Here is a 21,451-nt window from a genome sequence, read left to right as displayed (position 1 = left end):
GTGCTGAAGCACACAGTCACAAGTGAAGGGAAATGCAGTGGAATTTGATCAAAGAGAAACCCAAACCCTTTTTCTCAATTAAAAAGAGGAGTTTGTTCCTGCTTTACTGGACAGGCACAGACAAGACACGTGTCAGTCTTATGTCAGTGGTGGATCCGGACCCCAGCCACGGGAATCACGGTAAGTCCTGATTTTGTTGTTTATTATCCTTAGTTCTTGGTAATTTGTAAACATTCAAGCTTGAAAGACACTGGGCTGCCCACCACCCACCTTGGGCAGTGCTGGAGCAACTGTTTCAGGACAAGCAGCCAAAAGAAAAGCCAGGGAATAGAGGCTATGAAGAAGTGTGATCTCTACTGATGCTGTACTGAGGAGCTGGGATACAAAGCCCTGCCTCAGAAACCCACTGCCTTCCCACCACCTGGTTTTTTCCCATGGGTACAGGATGATGGCAAGGAGTCTGGACTGGTACCTGAAAGGCCACTTGAGTGCTCAGGTGGGGAAGGGCTCCCAAGTCTCTGATAGGGAGCTGCAAAGCTGCTCCAACACGTCTGGGAGAGAGACAGAGGGAGGAGCAAGCACCCACACACGAGTTGGGAGAGCCACTACCCGGATACCAACACACCGGGGGAGGAAGCAGAGACCACGTGGAAAGACTGAAGCCATGCACCAGCCTCTCTGTTCCGTGTGTCCCGTGTCGGCAGGGCTCTGCACAGGAGTGGTGGCAAGCCCAGAGCCTGCTTACCCTTATACAGTGATTGCCATGGAGAGGCAATTTAAAGCAGCTCAGAGAGGAGACGAACTTAATGTTGTTCAATCACCTGTGAAGCCTCACGCTGGCAGGAATGATTTATGGACGTTTCAGTGAAATTCATTTTGATACAAACACAGCCAAGGATATTTAAGAGCTGGAACCTGCAGCCCAGAGCTCCAAAATGAAACAGAACAGCATTTTTGTTTGCCCACATTGCAAAGAGCAGAGAATGCAAATAGCTTTAGTGTTGACTAAGCAGATTTTTTTACTATTTTAACATAAAATCAGGACTTTATGCAGAGTCTAAACTCAGCCTGTCAATCTGATATCCACCAATTAAAAATGCAGCCGCTAATCTGGTCAGCATAAGCAACTCTGTACCAAGCTGTTACCTTTCCAGGTGCACGAGCAGGTAAGTACCGAACACAAACTGAGACTAATTCCAGACTGACTCATGGAAAACCTAATCTAGTCCAACAGTCCAGCAAAAGCTGTTTGGGGTTCAGTTCACTATTCACTTTGATGATACCCTCTAACCAGTCTATGTTTGCCAGGTTCCTCCAGGCTAATAGCAGGGGTCTTTTTTAGAAAAACTTTCCCGAGGCCTTTTACATAACTGCCTCCTATTTTCTCTGAATAACCTTTAAAAGGGCCTTTTTTTTTTTTATTCACACAAACAGCTTTTTAAGAGTACCTTTTTTTTTTTTAAGGAAACAAAGAGTTGTGGTGAGCTTTGCATTGATTTTAATTCCTCCCTCGCCCTCCTCCCTCCCCCCCGAAAATAAAGGGTATTTTTTCCCCTATCTTCCTAGTTGCTGTTCAGCTGGGACTGATTTCTGGGTTAGGCTATTCTGATCTGCAGAAATAACAGTGGGACTAAAAAAGAGTGAGGATACAACCAGTGGCCCGACAAATTTGGGTCACACAGAGAATCCGCTAATCCAACAGCTCAGTGAGCACAGAGACAGACCCAAACTCCTTTCCCCATGACTCCACGAATCCCTCTGCTTGGGATTAGCTGAGCCCCAGGCTGCTCCAGCGCTTTACACCTGCAGCATCGCACATTCTAAGCACCGCTGTGACACTGTCACCCGGAGGCAGACGCTGCGCTCCGAGATGTGTTCGTCATCATCACTGACACATAACGCCGGGCTGGAGCCGCCCTACCTGTGGGTACCGGTGCGGGACCGGCCCCATGGCGAGCAGGGGGGACAGAGGCAGGGGCGGCGGGGGCGGGCAGAGCCCAGGGTGGGGGTCGGGAGAAGGAGAGGGGACAAGGATCGTCTGTGGCCCGGCCCCATGCACAGGCTGGCACCCCGCCATCCGCTGCGGAGTCGGGGTGCAGGGCGCAGGGCGGGGCCCGGGGGGTGCAGACCCCCTACCCGGGGCGATCCCCCGGGGGTGCATCCTCCCAGCCGAGGACCCTCCTCGGGGCGCATCTCCGCGGCCCCGTGCGACCCCCGGGGGGAGGCTGCGCGCTGCCGGGGAAAGCATCCCCCGCGAGAAGCCCCCGCGGCGGGGACGGGGGTGTGAGTGCGTGTGTGCGACCCCCGCGTCCCCCCGGGGTTCATCCCGCGGGGGTGCCCCGGGCGGGGGGCGGGGGGTCCGCCGGGCCTGGGCCGGGCCCGACGCCGCGATCATGCGCAAACCACCCGCGCCGCGCCCCCCGGGGCCCCCCTTCCCCCCGGGCCGCCCCCTCCCGCCGCCGCCCCGCGGTGCCCGCGGCCGGGCCGTGCCCTACCTGCGCCCAGCAGCGCGGACAGGGCCAGGAGCAGCCCCAGGAGGCGGCGGCCGGCCATGGCGCGGCGGGGCTGCGTCTGCCGCGGGCTCGGCTCCCGACTCCGCCGGGGCGGGACGCGCCGGGGATGGGCGGGCGTTCGGCGCCGCCGCCCCCCGCTCCTCCCGCCGGCCCCGCCACGGCGAGGGGGAGACTCCGCGGAGTCCCCGCGGCCCCCCCGGCGGATCGCTGTGCCCCGGCACCCGCCCGCCTCTTCCCCTCGCGGGGAAAACGCGCACCCTCCGGCCGGGCGTGTGCGGGGCTGCTCCGCATCTGCTCATCCCAGTGGGGAGGCTCCGCGCGGCAGATAGCGATGGGAAGACGCGCAGGGAACCAGGGAGGGGTTGGGGTTGGGACTGCTGCTGCTGCCGGGATGTGATGGGCGGCGGGGGACCGGCGGCAGCACCCCCGGGGTTTAGGGAGCCGCGTGTGCCCGTGGGCGGGACCCCGGAGCTGCGGGAGCCGCGTGTTCCAGCTGGGCAGTGGCAGAGGTGCAGGGATGGAGCGATGGTGCCTGCGCGTGTGCTCTGCGCCGCTCCAGGGAAAATACGGGGGAAGGAGCTGTTGCAGTTTCACCCTTTAATGCCAAGTGTTTAACGTGGAGGTTACGTAGCCATGGAATTGTTGGCTGGAAGCGACCTCTGGAGGTCTCCAGCCCAAAGGCCCCCTCGGAGCGGGACCCGCGGAGACCAGGTTACATCAATCGAAAACCTCTGAACGCTGCCCCACCTCCCTGGGTGACCAACGGCCGTGCTGCCCCACTGCCTTGTGAGGAAGATTCTCCTGGGTCCAGTCTGCCCCTCCCACTGACCATCACCCCCAGCTGTGTTGACTCTCTCATCTCAATACCTGCCCTTGAGTAGCTGTAAACTGCCATTAGACCTTCCTTCAGCCGACTCTTCGCCAAAGCAAACAAGCTGCCCCTTGTGCACCAAGTGTTGGACCCTCTTCTCTATACATGTTTTGAACTGGGGTAGGGAATTTTTTAATAGCACGGTAAATATCTTCTTTGTGGTACTTATAGGTTGTTTTGCTACAGAAGAGGGGGTGAGGATACAGCCTATTTGTGGAGGAATTCCTGAAACTTTAGTGGGGACTGAGAGCCTGAAGAAGTGTCTGGGTTATCCCAGTCCCACGCCACCTCACAGCAGCTGAGAGACAGCGCTGCGCCCTGCTGCTCCAGCCACAGGGGAGTTAGTGTCCCCCTTAGAAGTGCCTGGGTCGGAGCATGCGGTGGGATAACAGGGGGAGGGATGCTGTAATGCTGACTTTCCTCTATGGCCACACAGCAAACTGCAGGCTCCCCAGTGCCTTGCCTTCCACCAGCGTTCCGGGGGGAAGGTCTGGGTGTGGGTTTCGGTGAGTTAATGTAGCTGGGCACGCTCGTGTCGTGCCATCGCAGCTGCAAATGCTTCTGTGCTGTGCAATTCTCTCTGCTGCTGCAGCAACTAAGGGGAGTTACAGGGATCCCAGATATAGAGAAGCGATACTGGAGAAGTTGAAGTTCAGCTGCTGCACAAGGATATTTGCACATTCACAATATTGGCTCTCTCCCTGTTTACACAAAGAGAAACTCGGGATTACAGTCCCGTTCGAGTCAAATTAAAGGAAACTAGCAGGACACCATTTGTACCTTCCCAGCCTGGTTCCCCAATAACCTCTCCATGTGCTATTTGCATTTCAATGGCTTTCCAAGCCTCTGGTAATTGTTGGGGGAGGAGGCGGGTAAAAAGGCTATTATTATATTAGCGTTGGATCAGCTTTAGCAAGCCTGAAGGCATGAGAGAGCATCGTGCAGCTGATGCAACCCGTGACAGTACATTGTTTGCCATTCTGTGTGAGCCCGGGCTGCGCACCGCTGCCTGTGAGTTGATTCATAATTACAAAGAGATGTGTGAATGTAGCACTGAATGGGCAGGAAGGCAGCGGCAGTGCTGAGCTCTGAAGCTGGAGAGAAATAGGGCGGTACGAACCAGGAATTCATATTGGAATAATGCATCTGTCTATAAACTTCCCGACATCCAAGGATGCCATCCCTGGCTGGTCGTGCCCAGCTGGGGCTGTGTGCAGCAGGCACAAGTTGTGTCTTTAAGGGAGGCCGAGCCCGAGGCAGCTGGAGAGCCTGGGGCCTGGCCAGCAAGTGACTCAGCATCGCCTGACCTGTGCCCAGGAGCCCGGGCTATTCTTGGTTCGGGCGGTGTTTAAGGCAGCCGAGGCTTAAATGCTTCCAGTTTTACCACAGAGGATGTGTTGGGAGGCTGGAGCCTCGAACATGTTGCCCAAGGCTGCACTGCTGCCTTTCTGTTGGATCGCTTTCCTCCAAGCTCCACGGAGCTGTGACCTTTCCATTTTCTTCTCTTGAGATAGATTAAAGCTGTAACCTTAAAAAGTGGAATAAACAGCCATCAGAGAAACTTTCCGTGGGAAAATATACTCACTTCCCATTATATTTTAACAGGTATCATGCTTGATTCTTTTTGCTGCCTTTGAACGTCTGCTCCCTCGGCTTAGCACACTTTTGTCTATCCGAGCAAAATATATGGGCAGGAGAAACACTGATTAGGAAAGGTAATGCTGGGTCACACAAAAAATCTGATTTAGAATCTTTTTCTTCCTAAATCTATTCAAATAATTTAGCAGGCTCAGAACATGTAAACCGTTAGATCTCAGAACCCCTTGCAGGCACTAATCAATTACCCTCGGTAAGTGATGGACACATAAAAAGCATCAATTTAGCTGCTACTGAAGTGCTGCTGTTTTAAAAGCAGAACGAGCTGTCATGTAGCAATGTACAGCCTTACCACACAGTTAACTGGAAAACAAAAATACACCATTTAAAGTGAGCAATTTCAGAGGCTGAATTACGTTTCCACCTGTGACTGTCTCCTGCCTGAGGTATTGTTTTATAGCCCTGTTCCCAGATACAATTATTTTTTAAGTAAAAAAATTGCAAATTTGGGGGTCTTTTAAATTCCTTTATGAAGCTAGAATGCATCTGGCCAAATTTTCTAGATGCCTCGTTTTCTAAAGTCCTGATTAAAGTTATGATCCAAGTGGTTCCTTTAAAAAAAAAAAGGCAAGCAGCAGCATGAGATGGCAGAGCTACAAGCAGCCCTCAGTCTGCATCACTCGGTAGCCCGCGGCTACTGGACTCGGGGATATTCCCCGGCTCTTCTGTCACAGCTTCATCACCGTGGAGAAGGAAGGAGTGTTTTCCTGGGCAATGGGCTGGCGGGTCGCCATGCTGCCGGCTCTGGTCCTGCGCCAGAGCTGAGATCCAGCAGACTTTCCTCCTTCAGCGCCAGCAGCTGAGCGGAGGGAAGCGGTTTCGGGGCTCGGTTCCCCCCAGCCCGCAGCGCTCTGTGCTGGCTGCGGTGCCTTGCCTTGTGCAAGTCACGCCTGAGTAGAGCTCCCTGTAAACAGACTCACCTGCTGCTCACCGCTGCCAAGTGCCGAGCACTACTCGCTATATAACCCTCTTCCCACAGAGCCTCCGGTCTGGTTCCTTGCGGAACCGATGCACTGGGGAATATTTGTACAAGCTTATTTTAAGTCTGTCACTTCTCAGCCAACATTAGATGTCTAGACTCCTGCTATAATCAAAGGTGAGAGGTAGGTTCCTAATTGCAGCGAATCACACCCTAAAAGATCCCTTGTCTGTATGGGGAGCACGGACGCCTTACACAGGTGGTTAAAATGGTTCTGAATGTTGCCTGTTGTGTGCTGGATCTGCCACTGTGACTGCAAACAAATACAGGACTGCCTCGCCTTGTATAAATCAAATGCTTTAGTGGCACTCTTAAGGGAGAAATGTTAGTAGTACTCAAATGGAAATTAACTGGAGAGTGCATTTATTTTTGGCCAGTCCCCTGGGAGCACCTGCCAAGCATTTCCTCTCGTTTCAGACCTCGCTGTTCCTGCTGTGAAAGTCTGATGGAGCTTCGAGTCTGGGTCAAGGTGAGTGCCTGGCTCTTCATCAGCTGTCTGTGCCATTTAGAAGGGAAAGAGGAAAGGAAGATAAGCAGCAGGCTGAGTGTGAGGAATGGTGTGCTCCTGTGCGAGCATACAGGAACGCGAACAGGACTGCTTGTGTATGGTTTATGTGCCAATGAAATCCACCTGCTGGTCCCCAAGCATCCATGTGCAGTTTTAGAATAAAACTATTCAATCATAAATTAAATAGAGAAAATTAATTCTGGCCTTGCTCATTGCAGGATGACAGCCAATTGCCTAAACCAAGGCTAACGTGTGCCCATTTGAAACCGGAGTAACTGGCACAAGCTGTTGTGTCCACGTAAGAGATTTCCAAGGGTTGTGGACACTCAAACATTGGTGATGGGGACTTCAGCATCAGGTGGACCAGGCTCTCTCCTTTTGTGGGGACATGACTTGTGTGTGCACAGGGATGTGCCTTGCAGGGAGCCAGGAGGGCCCTGGTGCCGAATGGGAGCTGGCACAGCCAGGCTGCTCCTCTCCCACTTCCCAGCACTGTGTGGCTGGGAGCACACTCAGAGCTGGGTGCTGCTCTGCCCTTCTGATGCCAGGACTTGCAGGCAGAGATGGTTGGGACTTAAAATATTTTATCAGAATAACTCCTATCTTGGATGGAATGACGCTGGGGCATTGGGGTCAATTTGCATCTTTTGCAAATGCCTTAGAAACTCATATTTGTTCTCTGGATTCCTGAAAAGCAGAAAAACCTGGTGGGTTTTTTTTTTTGTGTGGTGGTTTTTTGGGGGTTTTTTTTGTGTTTTTTTTTTAATTTTCCACCAGGGACAGAAGTTGCTGGCTGAGAATCTGAGGTCTGAACCCAAAAAAAACATGTCTCAAGAAGCAGCATAACTGCTCTGGCCAAGGTTTTTGTTTTCACTCAGCCTGCTCCAGAAGTCTGCAAGATCCAAAAGGCAGAGTGTAAGGTGAGGTTCAGTGGATCAATGAACAGCTGTAAAAAAGCTTTCCTGCCTTTCCCAGCAGTTAATAACTTTGTTGCACAGAACTTAGTTTTTCAGAAAGACCTCATGTGATTTTTGGCTGACTGAGGTGAGGGCTGGCGGGGAATGTGCACAGTTACAAATGGGGAGAATTTTTTTTTTTACAGGAAAAAAAACCAAACCCTCAGACAAACAAACTTGCTTTCACCAAAATCTTTGTTCCTGTTGCTGACAGTGTGCAGTATTACCTGCAGTAATAAAACAGTGCATAAAAAGCAGCCTTATTCAGATTGAGAAGTGTGGAAATTGGAGTGCAGAACAGGTAGTGTCAGGGCAATCAAGGTGTCTGCTTGGGATGTTTTCCCTCAGGCTGGACAGGGGTGATCTATGTGGCTGGGCTGGTATAATGGCAAAGAGCAGGTGTGACTCAGGGCTGATACTGCTTGGGAGGAAAGTGTGTTTGTTGCCAAATTCTGGATGCTGGCTCTTGGAGAAGAGAGATGACTGTCTTCTTGGCTTCTAAACCTAGAGGAGACTTTTAGCGCAGCTAAATTGTACGTGTCCTTTGGGAAGGCTTTTGAGGCCAAAACCACTAAAAAACCCAGACTCTTTCATCTAAATACAGTCCTAGGAAATTACCATCCTCTCAATCTAATGTCTCTCTTGGACAATGTTATTCCTCTTTTGTAAATAAGGGTTTGCTTATTTACTCATCCTTCTACCTGTAATGGAAAAGTTCCATTAAGTATAACAGAAGTTATATACAAAAAAGGAAACTAACGCTTATAAAACTCAAGAAGTTTGGGATTATTCTTAAGTTATTGTGTGTAGATTGTTTGTTTGGTTTCCTTTAACCGTGTCATAACATTTTGTAATTGGGCAGTGATTTTATATGAAATGTTATTACAGGTTCAAAACCCTATCAAAAAGTGCTCATATGTCTTTTTTTTCTCTGTGACTCTTCTGTAAATGTGAGAGAGTTAACAACCCAACCCCAAGTGCTGGAGATGGGCAAGTTCTTCTCAGACCAGTGCACAGATGTTCACTTGTTGGGACCATTCAGGCTCACCACAGGCTGGTGATCTCTACCACGTTAGCTGGATAGATATGAATTTGATGTTTTTAACTTAGTATTATGGGGATAATTTTCTTTTTATCAAAATCTGGGGCCGTATATTAAGTGCTGTTATGTGTGACGTAAAATTAGGAAAAATCTATAAAATTCAGGCCCTTTTTCCATGGTTTTTGTTGTGCTTGGGCTGGTCTCCACCCTAAGGAGTATGTGACCTGACCTCTGCTGGTGGCCCTTACGGTGACATGAGTGGAAGGGGTCACTCAACCTGTTCTTGAAAGAAGTTACTTGCTGACAAACCCTATTGTTTCTACTGCTGATACCATAGAGTGGATCTCCAGGTGTAGTAAAACCCCAGGGCTAACAAAAAGCAGAGCTGGTGGGTGTTTAACTGCTGACTTAATGAACAGAGAAAAATCTGACACTATTTTGACATATGCCTGAAGTGATGCTGTCTTACACCGTGTAGCTTTGGATTTTGTTCCTGTCTTCATTTTAACTCTTTTCCCTCTTGCTGTTGCTGTCATCAGAACACTTTCCTTCCCCCCCCTTCTCTCCTCCCATATTCTTTAACATCTTCACAGTTTTGGGGGAAATTACCAGGCTTGTTCTGTCCAGTCCCGGTCTGTGTCGGGGCGGGATGCACGTGGCAATAACAAACCCGCTGAGATGCAAACAGTCAACGCTCTCCAGCAGAGCAGGCTGACACATCGGGCAGCCCTCCAGCTGCCAGGAGGTGATAGCAAAGTATAAACTCTGCCCTTAGTGGAGAACAGAATCAATCCTTTGCTAGCACAAGCCTTGGCAGAAAGCATGTGAGCGCACGGATGTATTCGGGTCTAACACAATTTGACTGAAGTTTTGTCCTCTGCTTGTCAGCCCAGGTGCTCTGGGCAGGCTTAGAAAGGAATGGTGCTAAAGATCTTACAATCAAAACAGACTCTTATTGCTGGATCATAATGTAACAACCAACTTTCATGCCCAGACAGAATTCCCACTGATGTCAAAGGTTTTATTTCCACTGAGAAATTGGTAAGCGCTGCGGATTTTGGAATATTATCAACATTAAAACAACAGTCTGGACTGTGTTTTCCCTGCTGTTGTCATGTGAAACACTTAGGGGTGACTATAAGTGTAAGTCTCTGTTACTCTTTCATTTTGTTCATTTGATGGCAGAATTGCTGTCTGCTCAGTTAATTAATTTCTCCTGCTGTGCTCGGGTCTTTCACACAACACTGGGGGAAAAAAAGGTCTTGGAGAGTGAGACAATGTAGCACAAACCCACAAAAGTTGTTAGAGGGACCCAGGGGAGGAGAGAGGTTTGGAAAGCCGGATTTATTGTTTAAAAATGGTTTTCCTGTAGATCACAAGTACATGTGTCACTGCGGAGTCAGCGGTCAGAGCAGCTGAATGGGTAGGAGTTTGCTTGACCTGCTTGGAAACCCATTATGAAATTCTGTGATAACTCACTGTAAGCAGGTTCATAAGTGATGGGGAAGCTGTTTCTTCCCATTCAAAGCTGCCAGACCTTTTTAGTGCTGGGATGAGATTTGTGCTGTCTCCTGTGGCTCCACACTGGGAGCCCCACTGGCTCCTTAGGCTCCGTTCATTCCCACCGTGGTCAAGCCATGAGCTGTTCCTCACAGGTAAATAGCACTGATGATAATTAAGTTTTCATTCCCGCATCTTGAGCCAACTGCAGAAGTGTAAATATTGTTATTGCAGTTTTACAGGTGAGGGGAAGACATGTGGGGAGAAATGTAATTAGTCCAGAAAGCTCAGCCTCGTGGCCGTGCTGTGAACTGAGCAGCTTGCACTGATGGGGTGACCTGTGAGAGGCTGGAGAAAGAGACCCTGTGTGTTATTGTTGCTCTGGGAGAGGCTGAAGGACCCCAAAAACATAGAATGGTTTAGGCTGGAAGGGACCTTTTAAAGGTTATCTAGTCCAATCCCCTTGCACTGAGCAGGGGCACCTTCAACTAGATCAAGTGTCTCAAAGTCTGAGTCCTATCCAACCTGACCTTGAATGTCTCCAGGGATGGGGCATCTACCACCTGTCTGGGCAACCTGTGCCACTGTTTCACCACCCTCATTGTGAGAAAACTTTTTCCTTACAGTTGAGGAAATCAGCTCTTTTTCAGTTAAAACCTTTACCCCTTGTCCTATCGCAACAGCCCCTGCTAAAAAGTTTGTCCCCATCTTTCTTCTAGCCCCTTTAGGCACTGGAAGGTGCTCTAAGGTCTCCCTGGATCCTTCTCTTCTCCAGGCAGAACAACCCCAACTTTCTCATCCTGTCTTTGTAGGAGAGGTGTTCTGTCCCTCTGATTATCTTCGTGGCCCTCCTCTGGTCCTGCTCCTGCAGGTCCTTCCTGTGCTGAGGACCCCAGAGCTGGACACAGTACTTCAGGTGCCACTTATTGGCTCTGTGCAGAACACGGATTCATGAGTCTTTAAGCTGGATTGGGCTGAGGTGCACAGGCTGTGTGCATCAGAGCCCAGGCTGGTGGGGCTCTCACAGTACTGTTTCCAGCTGTTAGAGCCAACACTCACCACAGTTCTTTCCTTCTTCGCATCTTCCCGTGGCCGGGGATGGTGCTTGGCCCCTTGCTGCTGGGTGCATGAAGATTATAAAATGGTCCGTGTCATCTGGCGTGTTTGTGTGTGTTGTGACTCCGTGGAAGAGCTCAGTGCTTTGAGCCTACTGTCTTCCAGATGCAATGTCTACCATCCCTGCTCCTCCCGGCGGAGCCAGTGCTGTCCCTGGTGGGAGTGTTTGCTACATCAAAGCCCGGTTTGTGCTGCGAGCGGATGATTTCTCTGGTATATTTACACTTGTAAGGGAAGATTTTTTTTTCCCCTTGTAAATATCACGGCACTTCTGTTGCTTCTGTGCTGGCCCATCTGTGCACCATTTTCACTTGTATTGACTCGTGTTCACAGAGTAGTAAGAACTGTCTGTAAGTGTTTTAATTTCTCGTTTGGAGCGGGCCCATTTTGCTCTCCCAGTTAGCTCAGAGGCAGATGAGTGCTGGAGTTTCTTTTTCCTAATGACATCTCTGGACTCTATTGCACTTGTAAAGATTTTAATGAAGTAGTTTTCACTTTTCTATTCATATATTTCAGGACTTCCCATGTTGCTGGGGTTTGTTCTCTGCAGTGAGATGTGCTTTCTGCCTGTTTTCGGCATGGCCAGACAAAGCTGGCCCCCTCTGAAAGTGGGTACAACATCTTTAGCCTGTCATAAGGTTTCAAGTTCAGATATTTCAGAAGAAGGAAACTTTAGGTTGTTCATGCAGATTGTATTCAGGCCCCTTGCATTGTGCTGTGCTCTTGTTAATGAGTGTTCACATACTGATTTTCTCCACCTCTGTCTCTGTAGAGTAGGCGTCTGTAGAGATACCTCTGTCTGTTTTCAGAGTAGCCAGAAGCTATTTATTAAACTACTTCTGAACATTTTGACTTGTCTTTGCTGCTCCCTGTGCATTCAGGGTTGTGTTCTTTGTCTGCAGGTCAGACCTTGCTCTGTAGCCAGGCTGATCACAGGCTCTTTTCAGTAGCTGCTTCTCCAGTGTTCACTGAGATGTAGTGTCTGTGTCTCGCTCAGCTTGACCTGCCTCCCAGCTCTCTTCTGGCCTGGTACCTCAGAGACCCTGCAACCAAAGGGCACAAAACCAAAGGGCAACAAAAGTTTGCAGTGAAAGCCCCACCACACCCTGTAGCCTCAGGAGCATCCTTGGTCACTGTTGGATGCTGTGTGTTGCCTCACCAGTGTGTCTGGCACAGTGGGGGAACCAAGCTTGCTCAGCACTGAGGGTAGTCAATTATATGGATATATATATGTCTGAGGCTGAAAACAGCCAAATTGTGATCCTTTTTTCACCCTGAGAATATGAAGAGACGTGTTTCACAGCAGTCAAGTCTGCCAGTATTTCAAGGTATTGCTTTTAGAAGCATGGAGATGTGAGAACGTTTCAGTAAATTACGAAAAGATCCTTTTAACAGGGGCAAAGGAGTTTTTTTCATTAAACATATTCTTGGGAAAGACTCAAGCCATTTCAGCCAAAACGAAAGAGTTTAGCCCAAGGCCAAATCCAGCTGGAGAAGTTTTCAACCAAAACAATTAATTATACATGAGGTTACGAGCAACCAAAACTGGAGTTTATACAACAGTCACCTGTAATTACAGCAGCACTTTCAACTCTGCCTGGAACACTGGCATCAGTGTCAGTGCAAGTTCTTGGGTGACTCTCTCAGGAAGAACTTTCTTGCAGAGTTATGATACACCCCAGCTTGCTGTTTTGAGGGCATGGGAGCAAACATTCCACATCAGAAATAATCTGCTTCTGAAAGATGAATTAACTGGTGACTTTCAGAGCAGTGTGTTGTCTGTGTTCAGTGTTTACCCAGGGTCAGGTTTAACTGGGCTATTATGTTCCTGTTGCACGTGGGAGGAAGGGTGTAATGAAGAGGGAGCCTCCTATGACGGGGAACAGCTCAGGCAGGAGGAAGCTGGGGTGGCAGAGATTAATGGGGCTGCGTCCCACATGCAATATCTCCATCTGAGCAAGGCTTTCCTGGGAAACTGGAAGGTAACCTCCAGATGATGGAGGTTGTCTGTTGTAAAAGTAGTTCCTTGCTTAGCAGGGAGCGAGGTTGCAGGTGTGTCCTGAATGAACAGTTCCTCGTGGAGATGCTCATGCCACACAAACACGGGTGCACATTTGGGAAGCTTGCACGTGGGGTGCTTGCCTCCCTCAGCTGCTAAATTGAGCTGCATGTGAACTCTCTCAGCAGTAGAGGTAGTGCTGACAAACAGTCATCTCCGGTGATGAAAGGAGTGCAGGTGAGAGGAAATTTTGTGGGAGGAGATCCTGCTCTGAATTTCTCGTGGAAACCGTAATTATGTGATTGAATGCAGAGAGGTATGAGGGTTTCCAGCGTAAGCTATGAAAAACGCTTAGGGAAGCAGCCTACGGATGAGGCTGCTCATTCAGACCTTATCTACTCATGTGGGAGTGTAGAAATCTAAGCACTCTACCTTATCTCTTCTCCCCTGGGAGATCACTGTTGAGAGAGTCTGACCTCTTGCTTACCGTTTCAAATCAAAACCCGGTGTAATAGTGGCTTTGGCCATGCAGTGCCTCAGTCACTTAATGAAATAATCTTGTTCCCTGCCCTTCTGGCTAGATATATGTCTTGCCCAAATACCACTTAAGTGATACCTGGAGGATAGTTGTAACTGAGCAGAGCTGTGCAGAAACATCCTCCCTTACTCCAGGCTTTCCCTGCGGATGCAGAGCTTAAGATGTTCGAGGCTGTGGAATTTTGTCACTCTACACTGGGGCAACTCCTATGTTGTATATGAAGAGGATCCCTGTTTTCCCTTGCTCCTGGGCTTCTGCAGTTCCCTGCAGGTTTAAATTAACTTTGAATCAATGTTGATTAAAAGCAGTCAATGCAAGGAGATTCCCAGATCTGGTTCTCCAAAAACAAGGACAACTCAGTGCCAGCACAAGGGTATCCATACAAACAACTCTCAGCCAGACCGAGCCAGAATCTGTTTTGCTTTCTCACACTTGGAGCTGGTATATTTTAAAGGATATCAAGCAGTAAATGTGGCAAAGGGGAAAAATTGTTACAGACTGTATTTGGCAGAAAACCAGCAAAGATAAAATACCATACGTTCTGTGCAATGAGCTCCTACATAAATGATTCATTCACTAGAACACAGCTGGGGTCAACATCTTCTATTTGAATAGCCCAAAGTTATGCAAATATTTTTATGTGGATTTAAAAAAAAAAAAAAAGAAAAAAGAAAAAGACAATATATTCCTTTCCAATAAAAAAGCTCTTTATCTATGTAACTTTTAAGAATCAAATTCCCACAAGAACAGTGTCACTGTGTTATACACATATATACAGCAGCAAATGACAAGATATACCCTAGAGATGCAAACTCTGAAAAGATTGCTTGTTTTCCTTTGTATTGCCAGCCAAGTCTGTGTTACAAATTGTATGTGGTGGAGATCACACTATTTCAAAATATCAAATTGCTAATTAAAGAAACTACTCAAGGAAACTTTCCAGTAGAACAATATATGCAGTGGGATAATAGTAGTCACTATTTCTTTAATGAGTTTCTTTCCTAACCAAAATTTCTTACAATGCATTCAGTGCAGCTATTCAGTTAGATTATTATGAATCACATGTGTATTATTTCTGATTCGGTATTAACATAAAAACTTCTGATGAACCATAGTATTACAAAAACAGGTCTGGTGTATAGAATGGCAATATCATTCCTGCTGATGAAAGACTGGAAATGAAGGTCCTTATACAGCAATACAATTTAATGTGTTAGTTTCTGGACTTAATTTGCAAAGGTGCTGAGAAACTACAGGTCCAACTGAAGCCAAGGAGGGCAGGGTGTCTCTGTATGGTCAGATATGTTGATCCACAACCTGAGCATTGCTCTGCAGTGCAGCATTGCATTCTGTGGGATCTGAATCAGCAAAAGGTAACAGGAGGGAGACATCTTTCTTGGTGGGTGTTCTTGTAACATGGTTGATTGAATTGGTGATTTTCTTAAATACTTATATTTTGCTATATTGCTGTAATTTAGCCATATCATCCAAGGGCCAGTGTGTACATCACACCTTGCAAAGTGATGCAGGTAGACAAGTCAAGCAAAGAGTAGTTTAGTTGTGTAGCAGAGATAAGAGCAGAGAACATAAGAGATCTCTTAAATACCTTTGTCCCTGTTCTGTGAGAGTATGGTGGTGAAAATACTCCCTTTGGGTTCTGAAGGGAAGTTGACATAATGAGGTGGATTTCCAAAAATATTCCAAGAAGGTGGACAGCTTTTTCAGTGGCTTGTTGGTGGTAACTGGGTGCCTCACTTGGTATTCTTGAAAATCCTTCCTTCCTTTTAAATAGCTTCTCTAGTGTCTATTTCATGTTCTCTGGTGAACATGAATGACTTTTTGATCTTGGGTTTTGTATTCCCAAATAGCCATTCTTTGTATTCCCGTCAAATAAAGAAAGGAAACAACCATTTAAAGCAAAGAATGCAAAAGCTTCCTAAGTACAAAGGTAAGGCTTTTCCTCCTCATATGATTGGAGTGGTTACTGGGCATTAGATAAGTAGTCCTTGATGAGTCCTTGGTTTGAATCATAGAATGTGACCATTCCACACAGTCAGAGACCTGTGGAATGATTGGTCCTCAGCTGCCTTAAAAATGTTTTGTAGCCTCTGGTGCTCTGAATGATTTAGCCTTTTCTTTATCACCAGATGTGATGATGATGGTAAATGTTGGGATAATGGCTTTGGATAGTTCTTCCACAGCTGGTCCTCACCCTGACACTGGTTACCATGACTCTTTTGCATGTCCTTGCACTGATTGACTTTCATTCCTTTCCAACTGAGACAAACCCCATGGAAATGAATCACTTGGAGGAGGACAACAGCTTTTTTTACTTACATCAGTAAGACAGTACTGTGGTCAGGCTTCTTTGTGCCATTGTTTTCTTGGCATCTAAACTTCCCTTGGATGTTTGCCATGAGAGTTAGTGACCAGGTGAGCTGTTTCAAAATACAGCCTGTGGAATATGACTGAGGTCAGGGAATATGGATCAGCTTAATTCCCATGTGTCCAAAGCACCCTGTCAAATGAAAAAATGTTGGACAGTCTAACAGGTCAGACTTCACTCACTGGATCCAGACTTGGCTCTTTTGTCTCTAACATATAACAGACAAGCCAAAATCCAGTCACCACTGCCCTGAACACCTCCACAGTGTGGGTTGGATGTGGATTCCGTCTACTGGGGAAATCATCAGTCAATGTTCCAAGATGTAAATAAATGTTGATGGCAGGACTACATCACAGGAAAAAAAATCAGGGAAGAAAGATGGAAAGGATCAAAGACCAGTATATTTTTCTGCCTTAACTGGAGCCATCCCTAGGTGGCTTCTCTCCTCTCAGTCTGGAAGGCATCATGGTGGATCTGAGAATTACTGATCTGGGAAGCTGTTGACACCTGAATGGTGGAAAGAGTAGAGAGAAGGAGAAGTTGGTGAAGGGCAGCAAGAGAGCACAGAGTCCCTCACCACTGACCATGGGCTCTTTTGTTTTCCTTTGTTTGATGATGGCTATTCCTGCACTGCCTCGGATGCTCTCCCCTTTCTTGCCTTGCAGAGCTTTGCTCTTTGCATCTCAGTGGATTTATTCTACTCCTTATCTAATTTTAATTAAAGCTCCTATCTCCCTCCCCAACATAATCAACTGAAGAAAAATGAGCTGGTAAGTCATTGTTTTTACCACTTTGGCAGCAAACGAATGTTATGTCTGGCACGCTCGGCACCAAGTCAGAAAATGAATCAGCAGCTGTTGTGACAGAAGCTTTTTCCTGAATGGGGAAACAGAGACAAAAAGAAAACAGGCCAAGGGGAGGTTTCTGCAGTGGGCACTGCCAGCCCCCCATCGCCAAGAGGAAAGTCTTTGCCCTTTGCTAGGGAAGGAGCCCTGGCTGCTGGCGGGGCAGTGGGGACAGGAGCTGTCATTTTGTGACTGATGTCAGCTGGATGCTGATGCCTGTGGCTGTTCCAAAGAGGGGAGCAATGGGATGAGGGGGTTTATGGAAAGCAAGAGTGACCCAAATCCTTTCAAGCCTTCCTGAAAGCCCCATCTTGGCCAGGTGGGCAGTGGGAGTTCATGCAGGCACATCCATCAAGAAACATTTAACTTGTCCCGGCATGGCTCTGTGGCATGGTTTGTTTTGTGCCCGTCCATAGGGAAAGGATGACTTATTTCTTTGTGTCTGGACAGACTTAGATCATATTTAATTATTTTAAGCAGTAACCTTGCATGTATTATATACAGCATGAGCAAGGTCTTGGAGGAAAGAGTGGTTTATGGTTCCCCCAGATCACCCTCATCCTTTTGCTTTATCTAATGGTTAACTTCTCTTAAGGACTGAATTGGCTTTGTGACCTTTGGCATCTGCTGCTTCTTTTACACCAGACGTTTGAGGGCACATGAGAAATGCTTTTGACTGATATTATGGCCTTGTTAATGTATTGCAAACTATTTCTACAGGAGCAGCATCAAAATTTTACCTGCTAAATAAATATTGCTGGGCTAAGCTAATACACAGAGTAGGTCTGGAGGCATTACCACAATGCAGAGGACACAATATCCAGCTGGAGAACTGTACCGTTCAACTGGGTGATGACCAACACTGGGGCTTCAGCAGGTCAGTCTGAGGCAGAGAACCAGCCTCTGTATCTCCTTGGAAAGGGCTGATTTTGCTAGACTATTTTTAGTGGGAATTAACAGACAAGTAAGCCAACTGAGTTGGAGACTTGCAACCTGCATGGTTTCAGTGAAGCCCAAAGGGACAGTGTGTGGTTGTGAGTCAGTCAGAGGTTGTCCTGGGTTCGTGGAGGCACTTGTCACAATATTTATAGCTCCTTTCATGCCAAATGGGCAAGGTATATGTTTGTTCTTTACCCATACCTATACATTCCCTCCTCACCTCTGAAAAACATGCCCACCCTGTCACACACCACCTGTGACATGGGTTGGAACAGGTTTCTTCTGTGGCATGCTTGGAGGGACCCTCTCTACGCCTGGTTTTCTCTTGCTGAGAGGTATTCACAGTCCAGCCCACGGCCTCACCATGCCAGAAAGCCCTCCTGCTTCTGGTTGTGTTTGTCTGGGGTGGGATGGGCTGTTTTATGTTAGTATGACAGAGTACTATGATTACAAGAAGAGTAAAGATGTGGGTCAGGCCCTTTTGACATTTTGTGTATCGACTGACAAGGCTTTCAGTGAATTTGTACGTTCCTTATTTCCCTTTCAGCTCCCTTCACTGGCTCCCTCATTCCTGTGGAAATGTTGGGCACAAAGCACCTGCAACTTCACGTGGTCATCCAGTCTGAGGAGAACATGGTACTGACAGCCTGTCCCACCACAGTCAAGGAAAGGTGTTTTGGTAGAGACTTGTTATTCACTGAAGCACTGATGTGACAGTCCCAGCCTCTAACATACCACTACTCTGAGCCCTCAATTACCTGGTTTATACAGGAAAAAACCTTGAGAAAGGTTGTTCTAATACGTGTGTGGTTACTTTAACTTTGGTTTTGTTTTATGACACGTATGCCTGCTGGATTTATAGTCCACCAAGAGGAACCCATTAGACCTCACTTTCTAGGAACACTGCTTTTTATTATCTTAATATTTCATTTATTTTCTCATCCTCATCCTGCAAAATTTTTACATCCAGATGCAGTGGTGCTCTTTTTGCTTGTGTGGCAGCAGCTCAAAGGACCATAGCCCTGCTGGAGCAAGGACAGGACCCAGCAACAGCCCAGTGTTGCCCCAGAGGCTTCTTTAACTCTTGAGTAACTTCATCCTGAGCTACTGAGGGCAATGGGAGATGGACCAGTTCTTCAAAGGAACTTCAGTCATTCCTAAGTGGGCTTTAAGTTAATTGATCCTGTTTGCAAAGGTGAAAAGGAAGACAAGGTGTGCTACTGGCGAGCATGTGCTGTGCCCACTGAGGTGGTGTGGAGGGATGTTTTCCAACCCACATGTAAAGAGTATTGTTCCTGATTCTGAAGGTGTACAGGATTTACTGAAGTCACTCCTGATTTGCTCTGGCTGTGATTATGTGAGAGGAAAACGAAGTTCATGGATTGTCTAAACAATCCAAATCAAAGCTGAAGGCAGGAAAGGTGCAATAAGGTTTCAGGACTGACCATCCACCCCTGCAAGCAGGAGCTACATCCTGAGCAACAAGAAGAGTCCACCTCCTGGGCTCTCTTGCAGCAGCACCCCAGGCATGGCTCGGCCATTTTAAAGGCTCTCATGATCAGGCTGGGGCTCCTGCACAGCTGCAGTGCCTTGTCCCTATTTTACATTCACTGAAAGATTTTTGAATGGACTTCAGAAGCCATTAGGAACCCAAATGTCGACTTGCACTTGCAAAATGTCTCTGGTTAATGTTTTCCTACTGACGCTCTGCTTTGCTCCCCGCCTGTCAGAGTTTCCTGTGACCTATTTGAAATATCACTCTCCTAAGTGAAAATGTGCCTCTCTTTTTCAAACTTGCAAAACTCACAAAAATAAATAGCCTAATTTGGCCAGTTAATAGCCCTCTCCTGGGGCTCCTCTCAGCAACTAAGAGGCCTTTTAAATACAACATTTGTGACTGCGTCATTAAAGCTCTGCATGATCCAAGCAGACTAAACCAAAAAGAAAGAAATGCCTTATTTGATCTAAGTTTTCTTTTCTTTTAAATAGTGACACTAGAGACCCATTTATTTTTAATTACACAATTGCTTTATTAAAAGCCTAAATCCTGCAGTCCCTAGTCATTGCTCAGGCAAAACTGCTATCATTGAAGGAAGGACCTGTAGGAGTCAATCCTAAAAATAGGGCAGCTGACAAAGTCTGCCTTTAAAAATGGGTTTGCTTTATTTTGTAAGGATTTCCCAAGTCAAAGAGAACTTGCCTCTGCTTTGCTTTTCAGCTCTGTGGCAATTTGAAAGCTGAATTTAGGAAAGCAGTTGCTCCAGAAAGTGAAACCACCCTCAGTTTTCCTTTCAGACTGGCTTTGCTGCCCTTTTTAACCTGAAACACCACCCTCTACAGAGCCATGGTAGTATTTACTGGCATGAGATATGCCTGAGAGTTCATAGAATCATAGACTCTCCTGAATTGGAAGGGACCCACAAGCACAAGGATCATCAAAGGCCAACTCCTGGCCCTGCACAGGACAGCCCCTGAATCCACACCATGTTCCTGGGAGCATTGTCCAAATGCTCCTTGAACTCTGCCAGGCTTGGTGCTATGTCCAGTTCCCTGCTGGAGCAGTGGGAAGCCCACTTTGAGTCCTGAAGCACCTCTCTGCAGCCCTGCTTCACATGTGGGGAATAAATCTAGCTGCTGGGAGAATGACAGAGGGCAGGATTGATCCTATGCTGCCCAAATGCATTTCTGTCTTTGGACTCTGAAGGTCAGATCTCCTTGCTGGGTTAAGATGATGCTGCTAGAAGTAGGAGAGGGAGCAGGGTAGCCAGCCACATATACTGGATTACATTTCTGGGCTAAACTCCAGAGCCTTCAATTTTATTATCTAATTACCCAACCAAACTCATTCATCTTTATTTTTCACTCTTTCCCACAGATCCCAGTTTAAATGCAGCTCTGCTATCTGAAGTGCTGCCCAGGCACTCTCTGCTTGGAAAAATTCACAGTTTCTCAGCTTTATTTGCTCAAACTGTGTTTTTTTAGTGTAAAGGATGAGAATGGCAGAAGTCCCAGCCCTGGTCAGCAGCAGAGGTCTGCGTTTGGCTGTGCTGAGGTGAAGGTCGCTGCATTATCGTGGGAAAGTGTATCAGGGGAAGTGAGAGAAAGCAAATAAACCTCTAGTTAGAAGCAGGCTTCATCACCTGTGTGACACATCATTAGGTTGCACACAGGGCTTTGTGGTGTGGCTCACTGTGATACACGGCTTCATCACCTGGTATAAACACCAAGAGTTAGTAAATAAAAACAACAGGGGGGAAAACTGCCCCTCCCAGAAATTAATGAGACATCAGGAGTACATCCACGGAAGATGGAGTCTAAGGTGGTCCATCTTTTTTCTCTTCGGGTCAAAGCAGGGACTTGGCCCTGCCCCCCGCCCCGTTCTTCTGTGCCGGGCTAAGGCGTGGCACGAAACCCCCCAGCCACGCGTGCGGGAAGAGCAGGACGTGAGCCCTCCTCTCCATATGTTACTGTCGGGTAGATGTAATCCGTGTCCCATGCTGGGGCAGAGGCTCCTGGTTAGCATAACCCTGCCCCGGGGAGGGGCTTAGCTTGCAAATATATTGCCTTTTCAGTGCTCCTTGCCTTTATTTCCTAAGGGAATGC

The 21,451-nt window shown here is 47.7% G+C and overlaps 1 protein-coding gene and 1 long non-coding RNA gene across 3 annotated transcripts in view; one reads left to right on the top strand and one right to left on the bottom strand.

Moving 5' to 3' along the window:
- CD99L2 (CD99 molecule like 2) overlaps positions 1–2,626 on the bottom strand; it is a 32,194-nt gene extending 29,568 nt beyond the window's left edge. The window contains exon 1 of one of the 2 annotated variants that reach the window (XM_032702202.1): positions 2,496–2,626. In XM_032702202.1, the coding sequence (XP_032558093.1) occupies positions 2,496–2,553 (58 nt within the window). In that variant the 5' untranslated portion in view covers positions 2,554–2,626. The remainder of the gene's footprint in view (positions 1–2,495) is intronic. The other variant, XM_032702201.1, reaches the window with a different exon arrangement.
- Positions 1,283–18,858, top strand: LOC116793946. The gene is made up of 3 exons (XR_004359644.1): positions 1,283–1,293; positions 6,471–6,476; positions 18,634–18,858. It is a non-coding gene; the product is annotated as an uncharacterized LOC116793946 (long non-coding RNA).
- The last annotated feature ends 2,593 nt before the right edge of the window (positions 18,859–21,451 follow it).

This window comes from Chiroxiphia lanceolata, chromosome 14, assembly GCF_009829145.1.
Source record: "Chiroxiphia lanceolata isolate bChiLan1 chromosome 14, bChiLan1.pri, whole genome shotgun sequence".
Taxonomy (NCBI): Eukaryota; Metazoa; Chordata; class Aves; order Passeriformes; family Pipridae; genus Chiroxiphia; species Chiroxiphia lanceolata.
The sequence above is the reverse complement of the archived record's forward strand: the minus strand, read 5'-3'. Positions and strand labels throughout refer to the sequence as shown.